The 21,850-nt window shown below is 35.3% G+C and overlaps 2 protein-coding genes across 3 annotated transcripts in view; one reads left to right on the forward strand and one right to left on the reverse strand.

The window, feature by feature from the left end:
- The window catches only part of LOC147078717 (uncharacterized), an 869,452-nt gene that overhangs the window by 513,582 nt on the left and 334,020 nt on the right, over positions 1 to 21,850 (reverse strand). The gene's annotated exons all lie outside the window — the stretch shown is intronic.
- Cap-D3 (Chromosome associated protein D3) overlaps positions 1 to 21,850 on the forward strand; it is a 41,095-nt gene that overhangs the window by 10,658 nt on the left and 8,587 nt on the right. For both annotated transcript variants that reach the window (XM_085960402.1, XM_085960403.1), the window contains exons 6-14: positions 427 to 573; positions 2,172 to 2,324; positions 3,512 to 3,687; positions 7,457 to 7,607; positions 8,249 to 8,440; positions 10,168 to 10,384; positions 11,166 to 11,352; positions 20,359 to 20,711; positions 21,645 to 21,727. In XM_085960402.1, the coding sequence (XP_085816528.1) occupies positions 427 to 573; positions 2,172 to 2,324; positions 3,512 to 3,687; positions 7,457 to 7,607; positions 8,249 to 8,440; positions 10,168 to 10,384; positions 11,166 to 11,352; positions 20,359 to 20,711; positions 21,645 to 21,727 (1,659 nt within the window). The remainder of the gene's footprint in view (positions 1 to 426; positions 574 to 2,171; positions 2,325 to 3,511; positions 3,688 to 7,456; positions 7,608 to 8,248; positions 8,441 to 10,167; positions 10,385 to 11,165; positions 11,353 to 20,358; positions 20,712 to 21,644; positions 21,728 to 21,850) is intronic.

The raw sequence follows: 21,850 nt of genomic DNA on the forward strand, positions 1-21,850 counted from the left end.
TTCACTTAAAAAGAACCGTAAATCGCCGCGATCAACTGAAATTTTTTGTATGTATGTATGTATTATGATTCTGTCGAATTTTTATAGATAGAATTTGTCTGCCGTCGCCCCTCTAGATTTCCTTAATGCCCCCTTATTTTTTTTGAGCCTTCTACTGCCCCCCTGAAAGCCTCCAGCACCCGCAAGGAGTGGTTATCGCCCACTTTGAGAAAGACTGATGTAGTACAATAAGAAACAAAGCTAAATATTCCCATGCTAAATTAAAATAACAATAAATTCTAGAAAAAAATATTTGATTCTATAATACATTTAATAAAACATTGACTTATCATTGAATAAATTATAAATAACTTAAAATTCTACATTCATTTGCATCATTATCTCAGCGGAACGGAGGAGTGTTATTAATGTAATGCTATTTCGCAGGAAGTATTAGAGAGCGAGGGTCCTCTGGTGGAGTTGGTGAGACGCAGGATGAGGGACGAGCGAGTGACCGTACGGAGAACCGCCATGACACTTCTGCACAATCTTTTAGACAGCAATGTGCAACTTCTCACCAAGGACAACTTGGAGGTACAATATTTTGCCCAACACAAATTATATCATAACACAAATGATTTAGCCGTCGAGCGATCTTCTATTTAACAATGTGTAGTTAATAATTATAGTCTGGTCGCCAGCCCATGTTAATGTGGCATGACCTGGTATTGTCGAGGGATAAAGGTCTTTTGACTGATCTGTCAGGGTAGTAAACACTCTGGCACCCTTGGGTAAACAACGCCATCTTAGTAAAATGGCAGCCAAAACGATTTTTGGGTAATATTTCTCTAACCGTATCCGTATGGAAATTTTATTCTGAGATGAAATAAATATTGTTTATTTTACACAAAAAATGTATACTATATAATATTATCTTGTAAGTATAAGTTAAACGGTTTTACCATATTGGAGAAATTAATGTTGGCATTTAGCTGTCTTCTCGTTTTTTCGACTTATATTACTAAACTAAAGAAAACAATCCTTTGATTGTTTGTATCATCAGTCTTCTAGGTCCCTTGTTCTTCACTACCATGCAATTTCAACGAACCTTAATATTTCATCAATCCAGCGTACCTTTCGGTTTATTACATCGACTTACAGGTATTTCTAGCATTAAAAGAAGAAACATTTTAGTACTTTCTATGGGTCATTCTATACACAAGTCGGCTATCGACGGTAGTTTATCATATTATGTATTGAGGTATGAGGTTAACTTATTGTAACAATTAACTGCCTCAATACATAAATATGATAAACTACCATCGACAGCTGCGTTGTGTATAGAATAGACTATAAACCCATTGATACCTAAGTCAAAATGGAACAAGAAAAAAGGGGGGAAACATGGAAATACAGTGGAACCCCGATCTACCGTTCTCGCATAAATCGTTTTCCCGCACGGATCGTTCATTTTTGAAAGTCCCGCCAAACATCCATAAGAACAATGTTAAAAAATCCCGCATTAACTGTTCCCTGATTTATCGTTTTCCTCGATCTATCGTCTAAATATCATGGTCCCGTCACAAATATTATCCCGATTGACCGTTTTTGTTCAATATATTTCATTTCACTTTCGTAGAATTGTTTATGATACATACAGAACTTTCAGTCGTGTCGCTTTGTTTGCCTCACATCTCGTATCACGAATTTTTATAAGTCGAGTCACTCTCATCGCTGGAAATATTTAATGATGCTGACGCTGAAGTACGCGGCGCGTCTCCCGTATTGATCCCGAAGTGACTGACTAGTGTCGCCATGTATGTACGTATGTATATCTGGGTGGCATCGGATGACAACACATTATGTATGCGGCGTGCAGTCCATTGCAATGCAATTTTTTGATAACTATGTACATACATGCGTATTTTTATTCTTTTTAGTTTTTTAAACCGTGTTAAAGCAAAAAAATCCGTGTAAATAAAAGATAATAAAAAATAATACTTTTTTTAAACCGTGCAAAAAGAGGATCGGGTGTATATATATCCCTCATTTATCGTTTCCTGCATCTATCATTCTTTTTTTAGGGTCCCTTGAAAACCGTAGAATCGGGGTTTCACTGTACAATGTTTTAGTCATAACGCATATCAATAAACATTTTAAAGTAGTAATTAAACTCGATTTATCCTACACAGATGCTGGTGAGTTTGTGTCGTGACACGAGCGTGCTGGTGCGCTGTGGAGCGGTGACTTGCCTCTCACGTCTGGCGCAACGCTATCACACAAACTGTGTCATGGACGCTTGGTTATCAGGCCCCATGCACCAGCTCTCCGATCCTGAAACAAAGGTTTGCTTCTTATTCCCTGAGACATTTTTAGTAAATCAGAAAACTAGAAACCACTAATTATTTGCGTCTGCGAAAGCTGTTTAATAACATTGAAGATTAGTGGACAATGCAATGATTATGATTTAACACAGGTGTCGGCAAATTATGGCCCACGAATCATATCCAGCTCCACCTCTTTTTGTACGGCCTAGAAGTGAAGAATGAATTTTACATTTTTGAATTCTTTAAAATATCAAAGTCAGCGCTATAATGGAATGGCCGACTTTGCGAAAGATCGAATGTGGCGCCTGTATAGTGTCGCATTCGCATGCTGCAAAGTTTTCTCTACTGTGACACAGTTATAATTTGGCAGCGCTTCGAGAGATGAATCTAACAGAATTCTACAAAAGTATCCCAAGCGATGATTATGTCCAGTTAGATCAGCGATACTCAACCTACGGCCCGAAACACATTTATTATCAGGAATTTCGTATATCTTGAGATTCGTTTCGACTTTGACGCACAGGTAGTGACACCCGAAGAGGATTGTCATTATGGTCCACATCAGATCTGGTATAAGAGTGTTGCTATTGCTAAAAAACACGCATAATTTTTAAAATCTCAAAAATGTTTTGTAAAAAAGGGGGGTTTCATGATTTTTTTCGTCACATCAGTAGTGATGCGGCCCGCGTTACTTTACAAATATATATATGTATTTGGCCCTAAGAAAAAAAAAGGTTGAGTATCATTGAGTTAGATCATATTATACTGAAGGATTTATACCTCTATTTGGCAGCAACAAGCTGGGTGAAAGCGTATTTTGAAACATGAAATACATAAAATCTCGATACAGATCAACAGATGAACATTTGGTAGGGAGTGAGTACTAACTTTGATTCTCAATTTGGTGAAATATTATCCTAAAAAAGCAACTTCATTCTTTAGTAGAACTGTATTTTAAACAGTTATTGAAATTTAATTATTTTTGTTAGGACACAATTATTTGTATGCTTTTTGCGATTAAATTATGTAGAATGTTCATTCTGAATGACTAAAATAAAACATTCTATCTATTCTATGCAGCTTGCACACACAATACATAAGGATTGTGTAAGTTTCCCTATCTGTAACCGATTTTTTGCGAAATACGACCCGTGTGGAGTCATCGATGATCGTATCAAATTGTCAATGAATTCTTTTTTTTATAGGTCCAAGAGTTAGTGGTAGAGAATATAAAAACCCTGATAGTGACTTCAATAGACGAACATGTGGAGGGGATGAAGCGCGGTCCGTGGGCGCTCCTGTCGGCCGTGGTGCGTGCCAACATGCGAAGGCATCTCGCCAGAGCCTGCACTATGTTGGCTGCCGATTCCAGGATTCTAAGGTTTTGGTTGCTTAAATTTCTATTTTAATATCCAGAAACATAGTCAACAGCAGTGGCGGCCTGTGGTCTTCAGAATAGCATTTTCTGGTAGTGCGCGCGCAATGGTTTACCTTCTATAAAGAGAAGATCTTCTTTCACCCTGTCACGACCCAGCATTGGAGCATAGGGCAAGCACAAGTTCGCGCCACTTCCCTTGGTCCATCGCCAACTCTTGCGCCTCCCGCCATGTCAGACCTGCATCACGTAGGTCGCTTTTGTGGCACCACTGCAGGGTGAGTGAGGGCCGGCCATGGCGACGGAACCCTTGAGGCTGTGCCATAAGGGTACGACGTGTCCTAGCCATGTAAGGTCGTAAAGCGTCTTTTCATGATTATGTCAATCACCGAAGGCTACCGTGTTCTCTTACCGACTTCTCAGAAGGTAAATTAAATATGTTTTTGTTTATTTATACTAATTCTCAAAAAAGATTTGAACAGCAAGAATAATTTAATATCAATAAAGAAATATAAATGTTACAGTTTATGGCTTACGCTCTGAGTGAACAATGCTTTAGCGCGTTAGCCAAATAAATAACCACTGATGTGTTTTTTTATTATTTTGAATGAATTTGAGTGGTTCAGAAATAAACGCGGCAGGTTTGTCTTTTCGCAAACTGTTGGCGATTCATTAAATAAGTTAACTGTAAAAATATTAAAAATTAACTCCCCAACATTGTTATAAAACAGAAACTGGCGTTTTTGTTTCTAGAGTCCTTCGTTTCGTGCGCCGATCTAAAAGTGTGTAAAAAATTCTACACAAAACGTCATTACAGGAACATTCGGCCACCGTTTAAGCAGTATATAATGACCTCATTGTTATCCTGTGCAAACTGAAAATCTATTTGGACGCAATCGCTTTGCGCTCATGAACGGAGAATTGTTAACAATACTGCTACATGTTCTACTTCGCGAAGTGAGTGATACACGTATGAATAACAATGAAAAGTTAAGCGATGTGTTCAAAAATGCAGGCGTTGCACTTGCATGGTATTAGAGGAGCTGCCGATGGTCAACAGTAGTCTGAAAATGCCCATACCAAGGGTTAATTTCTTCATATTTTCATACTTACTTATTTTCTTTAAACTACTCTTGGGATACAAATTTCAGATGAAAAATAATAAGTAGGACCACCACTAGAGAACTGTCAATGAAATAAGCACAATTATACAGTAAAACCTCGTTAGTAAGAACACTGATAATTCTAAATTCGCCGTAATTCGAAATTTCGCGAAAAAAAAGTCCATTGAACATTATTTTCATATAAAACCATACCTTTAATTAGAATTTCGTAATTCGAAATCAGAGTCCCTGGCATACAAAAATATTCAATAAATCGTAATAAAGTACACTATTTCATGAGCCAGTCATTGAAAATTGTGACAGACTTTACTTAAAAAATCAAAAATTACTTATTTTAAGAAGGTAATACAAATAATCCTGACATTTTATGACCCAATTCGGTAGGCACATCTATGATCGGAAACAAAATTCAAAATTTTAATATTTTTCCCCCATACATTTCATGATTCGTAATTCGAATTTTTTTTCGATTTTCGGTCCCATGGAATTCGTATTAACGAAGTTTTACTGTAACTTATTTGTAAAACTTGCAATCGTCTAAACTAAAATATAATAATATATATTTTTTCATTCCGTGTGGACGCATCTTTACCACATATTTAACTCTTTTACTCCCAGCTGATTTAGCCTAGCATATGCGAAAACTACCAAGCGTTTTTTGACAAAAAATCGTCGATTTAGTTTTTTTTAAATAACTAATTCTACACATGTTTTAAAAATTTGAAACTTTTTTTGTGTGTTCTCAATGGTGTATAAAGCAATAATAAGTAATAATATTGATAGTTTACATCAATAAAACAAAAGAAAAAAATAATGTATCAATATTTATTTAGAAATGAATGGATAAAACTATGTTTGAACAACAAAACAAGTGTGACAACATTTTTTTATTTATAATTGATATATCAAATTTTATAATATAATCTATCCTTATGTAGTAACAGAAAAAAAAATAAACATTATTTTTTCTCTATGAAATAGAATTTTTATAAAGTAATCAAAAAAAATCGTATAGTGTCAAGGTATTCAAGAATATTATTCAATTCACGAAATCGCAAGAGAATTCGATACAGTATCGACGACTAACTGATATGGAATGAAGTAATTTCAAAAAATAAGTCTCAAAGCACTAAATCATTTATAATAATATTTATATTCATGTATTTTTTCACCATCTTACCAAAAATACAGTGGCATCCATTGTTAGTTCAAAAATTACAAAATTCATTTTGTAATGTGATATATAAATCATAAAACAACTAAAAGAAATATCAGAATTTAAAATGTGTCATAAAAATAATGTTTTATTATTTTTATGACCCTCTTTGGTCTCAAGTTCGACAGCAGAGCAATTATGACTTGTGAGTTATTAGGGTATGGCATAATTATAAACAATGCCGACAATAAAATAAATGTTACTCACCACCCAACACACAGTGAATATAATGCTTAACACACAGTGAATATAATGCTTCGTCTACATGAGACGAAATATGACGGGAAAAAATTTGGAATAAATCGTAAATTTGGTTCCAAACTTTCGGCCGATGGATCGGCCCAGATGGAGTTTTCGCATAGGTATGGTGGGCCGAAATATCGGCCCCATGGGAGTAAAAGGGTTAAGACTTTCAATAATAAGATCGATTTATGACTTTGAAACAATTGGGGTGACACATGAGTAATAAATGACATAATCCAGAACACAAGTTCAAGTACCTACATTTTTAAAAATATTTCGACACATTTCTGTTTTCGGTTCGGTTTTTTGGTTGTCTTTTTCGTATTCCCGCAAACATGATGTTATAAAGATCGCGGTGAATATTCAACGTTACACGGTAAATTCCTCGGCGCACACTCAACTCGAATGAAAATATTTTGTATACCTACTGCGCAGCCGCTGAAAAATACCGCGTAGATTTGAACTGATGCAATCGTACCGGCGAATCTAAATAGATTGAGAGGGTTCGAAAGATCGATGTTTATGAAATTAATACAACATATTTTTGACAAAGTTATATAGGTGGGAGTAGGCGGATGGATCGGGCTATTTTACAACGTTTTACTTAGCTCCTATTCTTATTTGTCCGGTGGTTGTTTGTCCGGTACAAATCTTGCAATCGATTTTTAACTAACTTCCCGACTAGCTAGACTATACTTAACTATGGAAATCAATATGACATTTCAGTATTATTTCTATCAAGTACAATTTTTTTTTGATCGTTTAAGCTAGTCAAGTCAAATTTATATGATTCAACAGAAAATTTAAAAATGTATATAAAAAGTTCTTTTTATCTTGTAATTATTTTAATAAAATTCTCAGTGCCGTATTAAAAATATTTCTTGCGTTATCCACAGGTCAAGGTTTGCGTTTTGCTGGAATACAGTCGCGGCAGTCGGATTAACGAAGTTTTACTGTAGTATTTAAAAACACAATCATGAGAGTTGGAATTTCCAAGAATCAACACTCTTGCCAAAAGACAAATCATTCATATCTAAGAAACTTTTGATTCCCAGCCTTCTAATTGCTAGAAACAATATCACACTGCGATAATGTGTATTATATGATATTATATTACTTACCTCCACCCGCATTTTCTATGACGAAACAGCATCTGTCGTGTTCATATTATTTATTTCGCATGTTATTTCAGCAATCATCTGGTGGAGATACTGCTGACGCACGTGGGCACGGAGTACAACTTATGCTGTTGGATGTTGCTCTCGTGTGTGGCTCGACACATCGCAATGCCGCGTGTCAACTTTGTTCTCGACTACTTCAACGACTCATTCTCACAACCGGCGGTTAGTCTCCACTTACTTTGCACTCTATAATAACATATTAAATTTCTTCTTCTTCACTGGTCTATGATATTATGTAAAAAAATATACGTGAGATTTCACAATGCAGTTTATGGTATATACGTACATGTTCGCTAAAATGTTATTTATGCATCAGGCTCGAAAACTGTTGATTGGAGACTAATATAGTGTCTGGACACATGCATGAATTTACTGGCAACAATGGTGTATCACGATAATAACTGTTTACACACAAAAGTGCTTACCGTCTCACCAATATCATTATTCAAGCGTAAGCAAACGCATTTGTTGTCATTGTATGTTGCTATTTGACAGGGTTAGATAGGTTGTGAAAATAGGTAACTTCAAAATGTTCTGCACGGTGTAGTTCATACTTTTTTCCGACAGGTTCGTAGCGAGGATCATAAAAGTTTATAGTAGCTATAAACTTTTATGATCCATGCATGCAGTCTTGCAATTTGCACGATAATACGTGTTTACATTTGCAATTTTCATTATGGTCGTGACAATATGTACTGCTGCCAATAAATCCATGCACCTGTAAACGGGCTGTAATACAATGGCCATAGCTATAATGTTCAGTGGTGCATTCCCAACTGTCACTGACCTGAAGTGTATTGCAGGGCGAAGACTGGCGGGTGCTTCTGCTGGTGTTGGAAGTGTTGGGCGAGTGGAGCGCTTACCTCGACGCGGACAGAGCGTCAGCCCTGCGAGCCTCCCTCCTCGCCGGCCTGCGCTCGGGCCGTCTGCCTGCGCCTGCTGTCAAACATCTCGTTCAGCTCTGCGTCAAACTCTCCAAGTGGGATGATTTATCGGTGAGTGTGACCCGCCAACTACAGTATAATATTTTGGCTTATACTAGTGTGAAGCATTTTTTAAATCTTATAGAATCAATTTTAATGCAGATGAACCCACAATGAGAATGATTAGCGGCTAATTTAATGCATACAGTACTGTGAATTTTGAATCCCCTGAAGCCTGATTTTTGAATGAAGCAGTGTCACACGTAGTAGAAAACCCTAGACCCAGCTTCAAATGAAGTATGAAGTACATTTTATGATCGCGTAAGAGCCCATACGCACTTGCGGCAGGCCGCCACTCATTTTTTGTATGAAAAGTGCTTACACCATACGCACTACATCTCGGCAGTTGTCATGCACAGCGCGGCCCGCCCGCGGTCTACCGCACCGCGGAGCGCTACGCAGTAGATGGTTAGATGGCAGTTGACCACTCTTTTGTTAAAAACTTATTCCAATATTATGGATTTAGACATGGAAAAATTTATACACGATGTAGAAAAACGACCTAGCATATTATGGGACCTGAAATGTGCCGAATATTAAATTTAATTAATTTTAAAAAAAATATATTAAATTACTACTAATAAACGAGAAGAATTATAGTAAAGCAGTGGTTCCTAAATGAACACCCAAATATTTTATTTCTGAAATTAATATTAAGTGAGTAGGTACTAACAAACAAAGAGTGGAATAAAACATTTAAATCTCCGATAAGTTTTATTTTATAACCATTCTCAGTTGATTCGCCCCTCCTTCAAGTGTCCTAGTTCCAAAACTGTACAGACAATTATTTATAATTGGACCTATCTGGGTTCTCAAACATCCTGAGCTAGCTAACAGAACTCCAAGATAAGTCACATTCATTTTGAAACTGACTGCGGCTAGCCGCTAACGTAACCGCTGTCCCAGTGGTCAGCCGCCTTGCGGATAACCGCGAATACAACCGCGACTCACGGTTAACCGCCGCGGCCTGCAAGTGCGTATGAGCCTTAAGAGTTTGCATTATATTTTTGTCTATGCTCACATAACAGCTGAATTTACCGCGCGAAAAATGTTATATTTAACTGTCACCATTCACCTTAGTTTCGATGCTTAATACCGATAATCTAGTTGGAGGTGGCGTTAAATCTTCCAATCTAGAAATTAACATATCTGCCAATGGTTTCGATTACCTAAAATATGGTAATGACATCATATTTAATCAGTACTTATCCATTAACGTTGCATTATTAAATGATTCATTGTTAAGTACGTAGCTAATTAATTCAAAGAGCCTAGTTACGTCTCCAATATCCTGTTTCTGTATTACAAAATCACAATAAATACTTAAATGCGAATTTAAACACTTTCAGCTTCGTTCAAAAATTGGGCTTCTCTCCTTTCACATACTTTTCTATACCCCACCCCTTTACTTCTCACTCCATTCAATTATGTGTCATGTCACTTATTAATATAGACATCTTACTTTTAGTATTAGCAACATCATTATCAGCTTTATTTTCATACATATATTATGAAGACTCCCATCCCCATAGATAGGTTTTTCAATGTTGGCTTCAGCATTTTGACTCTAGTGTCCCTATCACTCTATAAGTATAGACTTAACTTTATGTCATGGCTGCGGAATATATTACATACATATTTATAAATCCGACTTCCGTACATTACATTTTCATTTGAGAGCTAAGACGTTGAAGACGTGACGGTTTGATTGTAGAATAATTAATTCAATGAATCTCTAGCGTACACATATCCCGGACTGGGCCAGTGATCTCCTGAAAGAAAAGGAAGAAGAAGCAGGCATCGGAATTGAGGGAGAAGGAGGGGGAAGACGTTTGAAGAATCAAGCCATTCTAGAGGTGGCAGACGTGGCTCTGGTGGCTCAGCGCCGACCACACCCTGACACGGTGGACGCCTTAATTCGCATCATTAACTCCTTCGACTGCCCGCCTACGTCAGGTTGGCAATATTGCATTCTACCACATAATTTGCATCATGATGCGACTGGCGTGGGGTTTTTATCTCAATTCACCCTAAGTTAAATGCCAAAGCACACATTAAGTGTTAACTTACCATACATAAATCTCCAGCGTGAAATTAATTATTAGCTGTAGCAACCCTTGAAAGATTTTACAGTAAAACCTCGTTAATACGAATTCCATGGTACTGAAAACCCAAAAAAAATCGATTAACGAAAATAAATATGGAATGTATTTTATTATTCAAAAAATCGGTCAGATTAACACATTTGAAGATAATTCTAAAGATACTAATTATAAGCTATGTCTTTGACCATTCAAGTGTGATAAACATCCTACGAATAATGATTGCTTTATAATAATTATTGACCTAAGAATAAGGTAGTGTTTTTTTGAAATACGCCATTTCTTTTGTCATTCGAATTTTTTTTGCGATTTTCGGTCCCGTTGAATTCGTATTAACGAGGTTTTACTGTATATAGAATCTCAATACAGATAAACAGATGAATATTGATTTGTGATATGAAATACATGGTGTGTAGGTTGTTATTTCGTCACTTATGAGATCTCGTTTCTTAACCCTCGATATGTGTATATTAATGGACTTAACTACATTATCTTGTGGGAAGGTCATCTGCAATGAGCAAACGACGATTAAAAATGGAGGAAGAACACATGGTGACAGCGATAGCACAAGAACCAAATACAACAACACCAATCATGAAAATCTCAAGCAATATCTATTACAATGTGTCTTGCAGGTGACAGTGTAGAGGAGATCAATGCGCGAGTGGCAAGCGCCGTGGTTTCTCTTGGTAAACTCAGCCTTCGGGAGCGTGCGACAGCGGTGCGGGTCGCACCGCTCTGCGCTCGTCTATTAGCCGCCCCCCATGCCACCCTTCCCATGCGGGTCAACTCCATGTGTGTCCTCACTGATCTATGCACCAGGTCAGTTTATGTTACGTCAAACACTAGTATATCATGGTATAGTTAATTTTTATACTGCAAAAATAATTAAGTGAATAAGCAGCCTCTACGCACCCAATGATAGATTTTAATACATTGGACGCTAAAGACGCGCCTAGCGCGTAACGATTAGGTGGCCATTCGATATAATCAGCATGCTATTTAAATATGGTAATTAAAAAGTAATTATCTAGTCAGCAATCAAAACATGTATCTTAACACATTAGTGGACATGATGTCTTTAAATGTCATATTTTGTCGAGATATGACAGAACGTGATACTATGTGTCACGGTGCGAACAAATTTCCACTAGATAGTGTCATATCTTACATTTAAATCGATAATTTAAAAAACAAAAATTTTGTGTCATCACTAACATGTGTCCGCGAATGTGTTGAATGAGAAAAGTGCCTGAGCCTAAAAAAATTATAAGAAAATTCTTGTCATATGCTGTCACATCTTTTCTCATAATATAAAATATTTTTTTTTTCATAAACTACTATTGGACATTAAATATTTTGAATTAACTTGGTTGATCAGAATTTATAGAATAGTAGTATAGACTTTTTGGTTTTTGTCAATCTTTTGTAGACAGGACATTGTGTAGTTTCATGAGCACAATTGATTTTCCATTGCCAATGTTGCCATTGCTAATCGCCATTATCCCATAGCTAAATTAATCGCCGCGGGCCGCATGTGGCCCGCTTGGTGTCAACTTGTGGCCCGTGGAGCAATGAGAAAATAAAAATAATATCAAATGCTACCGCTAGATGTGCTAATTTCGCAAATTGAAAATATTATTTTATTTGTGTAAAAATTATACATAAAAGGGATTACAGAAATATATGAAGCATATATTTTATTTTTCCTTAGTGTGTTACATCAGGGGTTGTAAACTTGTAGTGTAGTAATAAAAATATTTTGAAAATAATATATTACTTTTGTAAAAATTATACGTATAAGGGTTTATAGAAATATATATATAGAGAAAAGAACCTCACCTGGGTTAGGAAGCAGACAGGAGTACGCGATATAATAGACGTCTCCAAACAGTTGAAATGGAGATGGGCGGGGCACATTGCTCGCCGAAAGGACGGGCGCTGGACAAATGCCGTCATCCAGTGGTACCCAAAGGGCACGAAATGGCCATAGGATCGCCCTAAAAGCCGCTGGATTGACGAACTGATAAAATTCGGCGGAAATACGTGGCAGCGATTTTTTTTTTGGGTTTATTTCTTATTTTGGTGGGTGGTTCTTTGCTTTGGGTGGGATTTTATTTCAGTATTTCATGTTTGATTGATAACGACACAGGACCGAGAGAGTTGGAAGAAGCTTGGGGAGGCCTTCATGATGCAGTGGATTGACCCGGCTGATGATACAGTATAGAATATTTTAAAAATTTTTCTTAGTGTGATATATCTTGAAGCATGGGATACACAGGCCCACATTACAGTCGGGGCAATAATATCTCGTTTCTCTCCTCACTTTTTTCCCTTTATCATCCGTTTTGGAACAGCAAACAATACAGCGTTTCGTTGCATTTGCTTTACTTTGCGTTGGCGGGATTGTATCAATAAAATGTCTCTCAGTAAGACGTAATGGGTTTGGAGTTGTGGATGGTCTTCCTCCTTTCGCTGAAAATTCTGGCGAGTGATATTTTTCTAAGTATTGATGAATTACTTTCACCCTAAATTTCGAATTACTTCCTTTTCCCCCGTTCTTTTTATATAAAACAAATGCGTTCCACAAAGCTTGTTCGAGCAAATGGAAAAACATTTTTTTGTAATATTTCTTACCCTGTTTCCGCGTAACAGGGCAGATTGCCAAATGTTGATCAACGCGGTCAACGCCTCCCATAGTAAAATTGTAGTCATTTGCCACAGTAGGACGTTGTTTACCCTGGCCTACATCTATCATGGTGCAACTATGGATAGTGGAAAGGAAAAATACATCCTTTTTGTCCCTCCATCTCATCACCATCAACTTTCCTTTTCTGTAGGCTTTAGTATACCCTCTAGTTACCTTCTTTGGAAATGAAATATTTTTTGGTACACCTTTACGCCTAAATCTTAGAGTCCCGTATGTGTCAGTTTTATTTGAAGTGAGTATCTCGGCTAATTCCGGCGATGTATAAAAATTGTCCGTGGTAAGACAGTAGCCCTTGTTCAGCAATGGTTTCATTAGGCTCATAACTACTTGGGATGTAACAGGGAGGTTTCGATATTGTTGATCAAAGAGAGTATTTTTTCCAGTGTAGATTATTGTGGACCATATGTATCCAGACGACGATTCGCACAGCATATATGTTTTTATACCAAATCTGGATCTTTTGAGGGGTATGTATTGTATCCACCCTAGTTTCCCCTTGTACAGCATAAGGCTCTCGTCAATTGCTACATTTTTTTCTGGTATGTAACCTTCCTGGAATTTTGTTTGAAGATATTGATAGACAGGCCAAATTTTATTTAGTTTGGGATTGGGGTGTGAAGATTCATCATATTCGGAATTATTACTAAAGTGAAGAAACTTTTTTATCAGTATAAATCTCCTATATGACAGTGTTCGAGCAAAAAATGGCGTAATAAATACAGGATTTTTAGACCAATACATTTTTTCTTCTGGTTTCTTTACTATGCTTTGGACTAAAATTATGACAAAAAAGATTCTCATTTCATTTTCTGTAGTCGGATGCCATAAACTTATGAGGCTGCTGGATGAATGTGGTGTTGTACTGATAAATTGCTCAGCAAATATGTTAGTTTGCTCCACGATCAACTTCAAAAGATTTTCATCAAAGAAGAAATTGAAGAATTCGAATTCCTCCTTATAGTTGTTCATAAATTCGGGAACGCCAGATTTTTCCGTAAATTGAAACGGCTGCTGCGAAATGTCGTTTTCCGGATTTATGTCAACCCACTCCTGAGAACTTGTAGGAATGTCTTCTTCGACATCGCTTACATCGTCTTGCGAAGACGAAGAGTTGTCATCTATTGTGGTATCACTCCCGGAGGTGCTAATATTCTCATATTCACTCTCACTAGACATGTTTTACTGACTAAAAAAGTTCACTGGTAAAATAAATGGGTTCAAAGTCACCAATAAAAAATAAATATCAATATACACACACAAAAAGTAAGTCAGTATAGTATTCACATAAAAATAAATGTCATTATTCATACAAAAAACAAGTAAAACTGTACAGGAAACAAAAAACGCGCTTCAAAATAATTACGCACTAAAACGCATGTACCGCGCCCCTGACTCGTAGTACTAAGTTGAATGAACCTTACGAAATGTCTCCAAACGACCGCACGCGTCGACTAACCTTGAAGAATTAACTGAGTATGTGAATTGTATGTATGTATAAACCCATAAGCGTATCACGTTCGTTTTGTAGACATCGAGATGTATTTTTTTCTAAAGCGCGAACGTGATACGGGTTAGCGCGCCAGGGCTACGTCACAGAGCGCGTATCGCGTACGTTCAAAGAGGTCGGGCGGTTAATATATATAATATATATTTCTTTTTTGTTTTGTATTATAAAAAAAATCGGTTTTGCGGCCCGGTAGGAAATCTCATTTTTAGAATCTGGCCCGACTGCTGAAAAGGTTGGCCACCCACGTACTAGATGGAATATGAATTGAAATTTTATTTAACAGCCCACGTGCTCCGCGTAGGTCAAAATGGAGCTTTTTTCTCGGTATTTACAAAGCATGATCCTGGACATTTCTTAAACGTTGTAGATAATCTATTTATATAATTTTGAAGCCTTATTATCCTTTATATTTATTTTAAACATTTGATGACTGCATAAAGTATTTTTATTACATAAAATAGTATTCTTTTAAACCTCTCGATCTAATGTTTTAGAATATAGTCATAATTCAGTACATCCATGTGCAGTGGTGTTAAGATTTTTTAGATTTATTAATTTTTAAACGCATTTATAAAACCATTAGTAAAATTTATGTCGACATTATTATAGTGAAATATTTACGATAAAAAATAATATTGATAATCTCTGTGATACCAAATTTGACAAGAATTAGGAATTTTATTATTCAAAAATGGGCAAGATTAACACATTTGAAGATAATTCTGAAGATACTGATTATAAGCTATATCTTTGACCATTCAAGTGTGATAAACATCCTACGAATAATGATTGTTTTATAATAAATATTGAACTAAGAATAAGGTAGTATTTTTTTTTAAATACAACATTTCTTTTGGCATTTCCCAGTGGTTAAGCTACAACATACGGCCGTAGCCATAAATTGACAAACTATAACTGAAGTAGGGAGTAAGATCATGTTAAGGCGATGTCTTTGGCCTAAATAACACATATTATAATGTGACTTTTACGCCATCTATTTATATTTAAAGGCATCTACCATGAATTTCTAAAAATCTGTTACTAAAACTTTGGTCAATTCCAAGCAGATGGCAGTAAGTTACCATAATAAGTTGCAAGTATGATTAAATTGCCAGATGAAAAAAATCGCTAGACAAAAATTCATATATATATTATAAGAATATAATATCGTCACTGTTCTGGCAGAAGACACTAATTCGAAAAAATGACATATTGAGTTAGTACCAAAATGTTCCTTATTTCAAACTTTACCGTCTGGAAACCTTCTTAATAAATAAACAGTCTTTATTTTAAAATCATCCTTTTTACGATTACTTAATAAACTCACATAGTAGACCATTATTTCAAACTTTTTAACAACTTCAAAGTCAAATTACTCAAAACTAGTATTCTCCAGTTAGTGTGTTCTGCCAGAACAGAGACGATATATTCTACTATAATATTATTATATATATACCTATTCAAATAATTATTATTTTTTTAAATAAGTACAATATTTTATTATATCGTATTGACATTTTTATGATTCAAAAGAAAAGTTTGAAATCAATTTATACTTGCCAACTTCTTTTTTCATTTTGAATATAAATTTAGAATACAAAAGGCCAATATAGGGCCAAAGGAAATAATATTGAAACACACGTAGATTACAAATACTTTTTAATATCACAAATCTGGCAATTGTAAGAATATATTTTAGAAGAATTGCCAAAGAAACCAAAATAACCACTACATAATAGTAGGTATATAATATAATATTGTAGGTATATAATTTGATCAAATTCAATTACACAAAAAACGTTGTTTATGGAATTACCTTCACTTATTATAATATAAAAAAGTTCCACTAGTTATTTTATAGCGAATTTACAATCTGCTCGTAAACTCGCCCAGTGTCATCGAACAAGCTAACAAGCAGATTATAAACAATCTACCGAGAAAAGTTGACAGCCGGTAGAGCGCAGTAGAGCGATGGTAGTGACGTCCCGGTAAAAAAACAAACAACTCATTTTGACATTTACCGTTTTGACGTTTTAAAATAGAAACATTATTCGGCAAGCATTTTACTTATTCCATTTCATAGCGCTAAAGCCCGATAAAAGTAAACAACAATACAATATTATGATTTCAACTCGCTAGCTTGTATATATTATCTATACTTTTTTGCGTATATTATCTATTGTCTATGATCTGCAACTACGTTCTGTCAAAATAGTCGCTGGCTTGTGGCTTCTCAGCGAATGGAAAGTTTTGTGTGTCATCATCACAATCGCAGTAGCTGAATCGCCCGCTTTTAAATTTGTCAACAAACACCTTGTAAAGTAGTTCAATGTCATTGACGCAGGACTTGGATTTTTTAACACTTGTAGTTTGCACTGAGTAGGTAGGTATTTCACTATCTAACAGAATAACCATTACCTACCTACATAATAAATAGTATATTATACTGCTGTACGATGGCAGGTTATCGAATATTGAAGGAACTGCTGCTTGACGACACTTTTCATGTCACCGTCCATGGGAAAACGAAATGTAGATAGCACCGGGTTTTTCTTAAAAAAACTATCGTACATAGTTAGATTTTCATCACGTAGCAGCACATCGCCGAGGCATCTGAAAATATTAAATAAAATATTAGATCAATGTTTACTTGTTGTACCTATAATTGCATTACTACTGGTATGGAGATAAGATAGGTAGGTACCTACCTCTCTCTCTCACTCTTCTGTCACACTTACTTTTGATTATCAAAAAACAAAGCAGGAAAGTACACACTCTCAAATCCAATTTCATTACAAAAGTACATAATATTATGTTCTCATTTTAAAAATAAATTATATTACATAGGTACCTACTGAACATTCAACATAACGAATTGCTTTGTCATAAACATAACCTCAAACTGACGTAAAGTATTTATAATTTTACGAAAACGATGAGTCTTCGCCTAAAATAATATATATTGATGATAAATGCTTATGATGGTGATTGAAAATACAGTTTATTTAACTCTTTCAAATATTTTTTGAACGTTTGACAATCAAAACTGCGTGACATAGTTTGTCATTGATGTATGATAATATTATTATACACTGAAAAGTTTACTTACTTGACAAAAATGTTACTGATGACTGAATTCATTCCTGTTTTCAAACAATATTAATAATAATAATAGCCAAATAAAGAAGATGATAATAAATTAATTATTATAAACTCGACCAGACCGATCGACCAGCACGAATGATACCATATCGTCGCCGCGCTTGCAAAATCCGCTATGTAAAAAAACACAACTGTTCAGGAGAAGGAAAAAACTGATTTATTCAACAATGACTCACGTTTTTTTCAAAGTAAGTAAACCGAAAATTAGATCCCTACTTCGGATTCAGTATAAATGATATTTTATAATACAATATTTAGCACTTTGGTCGTAATATTTTTTTTTGTGGCTGAAAGACACATAGCTGATTTTATTTGGGTCTTTTAATCCGCTTTGTGGTTGGGGCAGCACTTAGCGGATTGTAAGTACGTGTATTTTAGACAGCGCATTTTACACCGGGTTTTTACAATGATAATTCCATAATTTAATGATGTTTGACTTTATGCGTAAAACATCTTTAACAAAGCCAATAGTCTGTTTTGAACAAACCTTTATCTTCCCAACCAAAATTTGACATATAAATAAGTAATTATCAAGTGAAGGGGGAATAAAAATATGTGTTCAGAGTAGGATGGATAAATAATTAAACAAATTTGACAAATGACGTTTTATTTATCGAAATAAGAAAAAAATGGTAACTAGTATTACAAACCAAGTAATATTCTTAAGCAACACAAGATACATAATAATCACCTTAACATTTTAACAAAACAAATCAACCTCTTAATAATGCCTATTAATAAACAGTCATAATGCCTACCTACTAGTAAACTAAACTTTATTCTTATTTATTCTTATAGCTATTGTTATATTTTTAAAAAATAAAAAAAGGTAAGTAGGTAGGTACCTAAGTTATTAACAAAATTAGTATTTGAGATTATCGTAAAAGAAATGATAATCTCGATGCATAGATAACTTTAGGGATTGTAATTTTTCAAACTTAGACTTGTCAATTTTTTTCGGTTCTGTGTAAATTCACACTGTTTTTATAGCTTAAATATTATTTTTCGGCGAACGTAAATAATCAACTATAATGCACTAGTGCTGCAAGCACAGAAAAGATATGAGTTCCCTGGCTGCAAATCACAACAAGACTGACCATAAAACGCGCGTTTTGAAGCAAGACTCGGCACGCAAACTCCGGTATGTGTCATTAACAGGCGCAATAGTAAGTTTTTTTCCTTTAGTTTAAAATGCGATATGTGAACGGACTCTTCATAGAGTATTTTGAAGCCATTTTTTAAATGAAAATACATAGCTTGTTTTGAATTTTTCTAAACTAGCTTTGATATTAGAAAACGGGTTTTACAGGCTTATCCGCTGTGTGTTGTTCTATCACATAGCGTAAAATACCAATTTTCGCAAAAAAATGTTTGTCGGATTTTGCAGGCGCAACGACGATATGTCAAAATGCGAGTTGTTTATTTTTTGATTATTTTTTTCATAAATACAGAAATAATAGTTTAAAAAGTTGTTGTTTAAGCAAATACTAATTGCAAATAATTTTCAGTTTCAAATTTTCAATATAGGCAGGTTCCTACGTATATTAAGTAAATATTGTAATTTTAATTATTAAGTTATTTTTATTCATATGGCAATTTCGCCTCGAAGTTTTATCCATAAACTGATTTTTGCACGATGAACGACAGAAAAATGTTATTTTGTCTTGTCTATGTGTGAGTTTCATTTTCAACGTCATGTTGTGGTATGTGTGTGTATTTTGTATACGTAGGTATTGTTTCGAAATAATTCCACAGTGGCAGCACCGGACAGCTAAGCATCGGTTGAGTATTGTCAATTTGGGCAATTATTGTGGTTTCGATTTCTATCGATTCGTTAATATACAAGATTAAATTTAAATAACTCCCGTAAAAATTAATAAATAATATTTTTAACAGAAACGCTAAGAGTTTTTCGTGATTAATTGCGTCTAAACCGAGATTTTTCGATTTTAATTACATGCTTTCTAACCTCTAAATCGATGATTTTTAAATTTAAAAAAAAAAAAAAAAGGATATAATAAATTCCAATTTCCGTTTAGCGTTTCCCCAGGTAATAGATTTACGTACATTTTTATCGTAATTTTGATAATAAAACTTACGTCATTCATTCTTGCCACCCGATATAAATGTACCGAATTTGACACGTATTTTTGGTATATAGAACTCCACGATACTTTTTAATTTTTTATTTTATTTTTCTCATTACTTTTGAATATATATTTACCGATTAATAAACTTTTCTAGCTATTTTTCGATAACAACTTTACCTAGAGACATCACCTTATCGCGCGTGTTTGAACATCAATCGATCTTTGATCTTTTGGCCGACCCCTTTTTAGCCTTTAAACGTAACAACGCCAATTGTGTCACCGATCATCGTCTTGATCGTTCTGAGCAATTAATAAAAATTAGTGTTGAATATTATATTATGCTATTTGGGTGTGTGCAGGTTTACATCAATAGTGGAGCCCCTGCTGTCAGGTGTGTGCGCATGCCTGGGAAGTCGTAGTGTAGCAGTGCGGCGTACAGCCGTGCAACTGGTGACTCAGCTGCTGGTGGGTGATTTTCTGCGACTACGCGGCGCTCTCTTCTTCCACTATCTATCTCTGTTACGTGATCCCGACGAGCGTGTGCGTGACGTGGCCAGCTATTTTGTGCTGCGTTGTTTGGTGCGCAAGAATGCCGCTGCCCTCTACCACAATTTCGTCGAGGCCATCTTCTACTATAATGGCTATGCTGACCACCCCGCCTATGCCAAGTTCAACGTCTCTGATGAGGAAAGAGAGCTTTTCACCCTGCGAGGTGTGCTATAATTCTGCATTTTTTTATTCCTCTTTAACAGAAAAATGATCGCCCACAGAGATGGTGTCGCAACACAAGATGCAACATTTTGTAATGTTTTTTTTTTTAAATCTGGTAATGCCACATCTGTCATAAGAACAGACTATTTCACCGTATTTTCTGGGAAACTCAACCATGTTTTCCTCTTTTGAACAGTATATTTTAATAATAAAATAATATACCTACCTACCAACAGGCCGGGATTTTCGGCAGTCTCACCTACGTAACGCTAAGGTTAAATGCAGTGTTATACTCTACAATAGTGATTCCCAAATTCTACAAGGAAATTATCATTTAAGTATATCAACCATATCACATAAAATTGCAACGCACAATTACATTTTAAAAATATTTAACAGATCTGAAGTAAAGTAGCGCCACAGTAAATTTGTGATATGTGATAATCTCACTTAGCTGGTCAACCCGCCACTTCACCCCCCCCCCCCCCCCCTTGTGAGAGCCATGCCAACATACAATACATATAAGTTCTATGATATCTCTATTACGTAGGTATGTTTGTAGGTTTAAAAAAAAAACCTACAATACATATAAGTTCTATGATATCTCTATTACGTAGGTATGTGTGTATGTTTGAAATTGTAGGTTTAAAAAAAAAACCACTATAAATCTTTTCGACACCTGCCAATTATTTTTATTAACTGTTACAAAATTTGATTCTTATTAATTTTGGACGTGTCGCAACACAAACTCGATTCATTTGTGCATATTCATAAGCCCAACGCAGTGTATTACTACACATAGGTACTACATGATTATACTACAAAAATAAATTTGAAATCCTACAAAGATGGTCACCATCTCCAGGCTGTGCATTGTCGAGTCCCAAAAGTAACCAACTGGCATGCCATTCATTAACCCTGATTGTTGTTACAGGTGAAGAAAAGCGAGCATCACGTCTTGCCATATACGACATAATGCTCTCCCACATGACGGATATACAACGTCTCAACACACAGGTACCAGTATTAAATATATATATTTTGATAGTGGTAACATTACCATTAATTTAATACTGAGTAATTGAAGACTTTTCGAAGATAATGTGTTTTGAAGACATGTTTCAGTCGAACCATTGCCTA

The sequence above is a fragment of the Rhyacophila brunnea genome, unplaced genomic scaffold (assembly GCF_057557595.1).
Source record: "Rhyacophila brunnea isolate RB1 unplaced genomic scaffold, BYU_Rbru_1.0 scaffold_11, whole genome shotgun sequence".
In the NCBI taxonomy this organism is placed as follows: domain Eukaryota; kingdom Metazoa; phylum Arthropoda; class Insecta; order Trichoptera; family Rhyacophilidae; genus Rhyacophila; species Rhyacophila brunnea.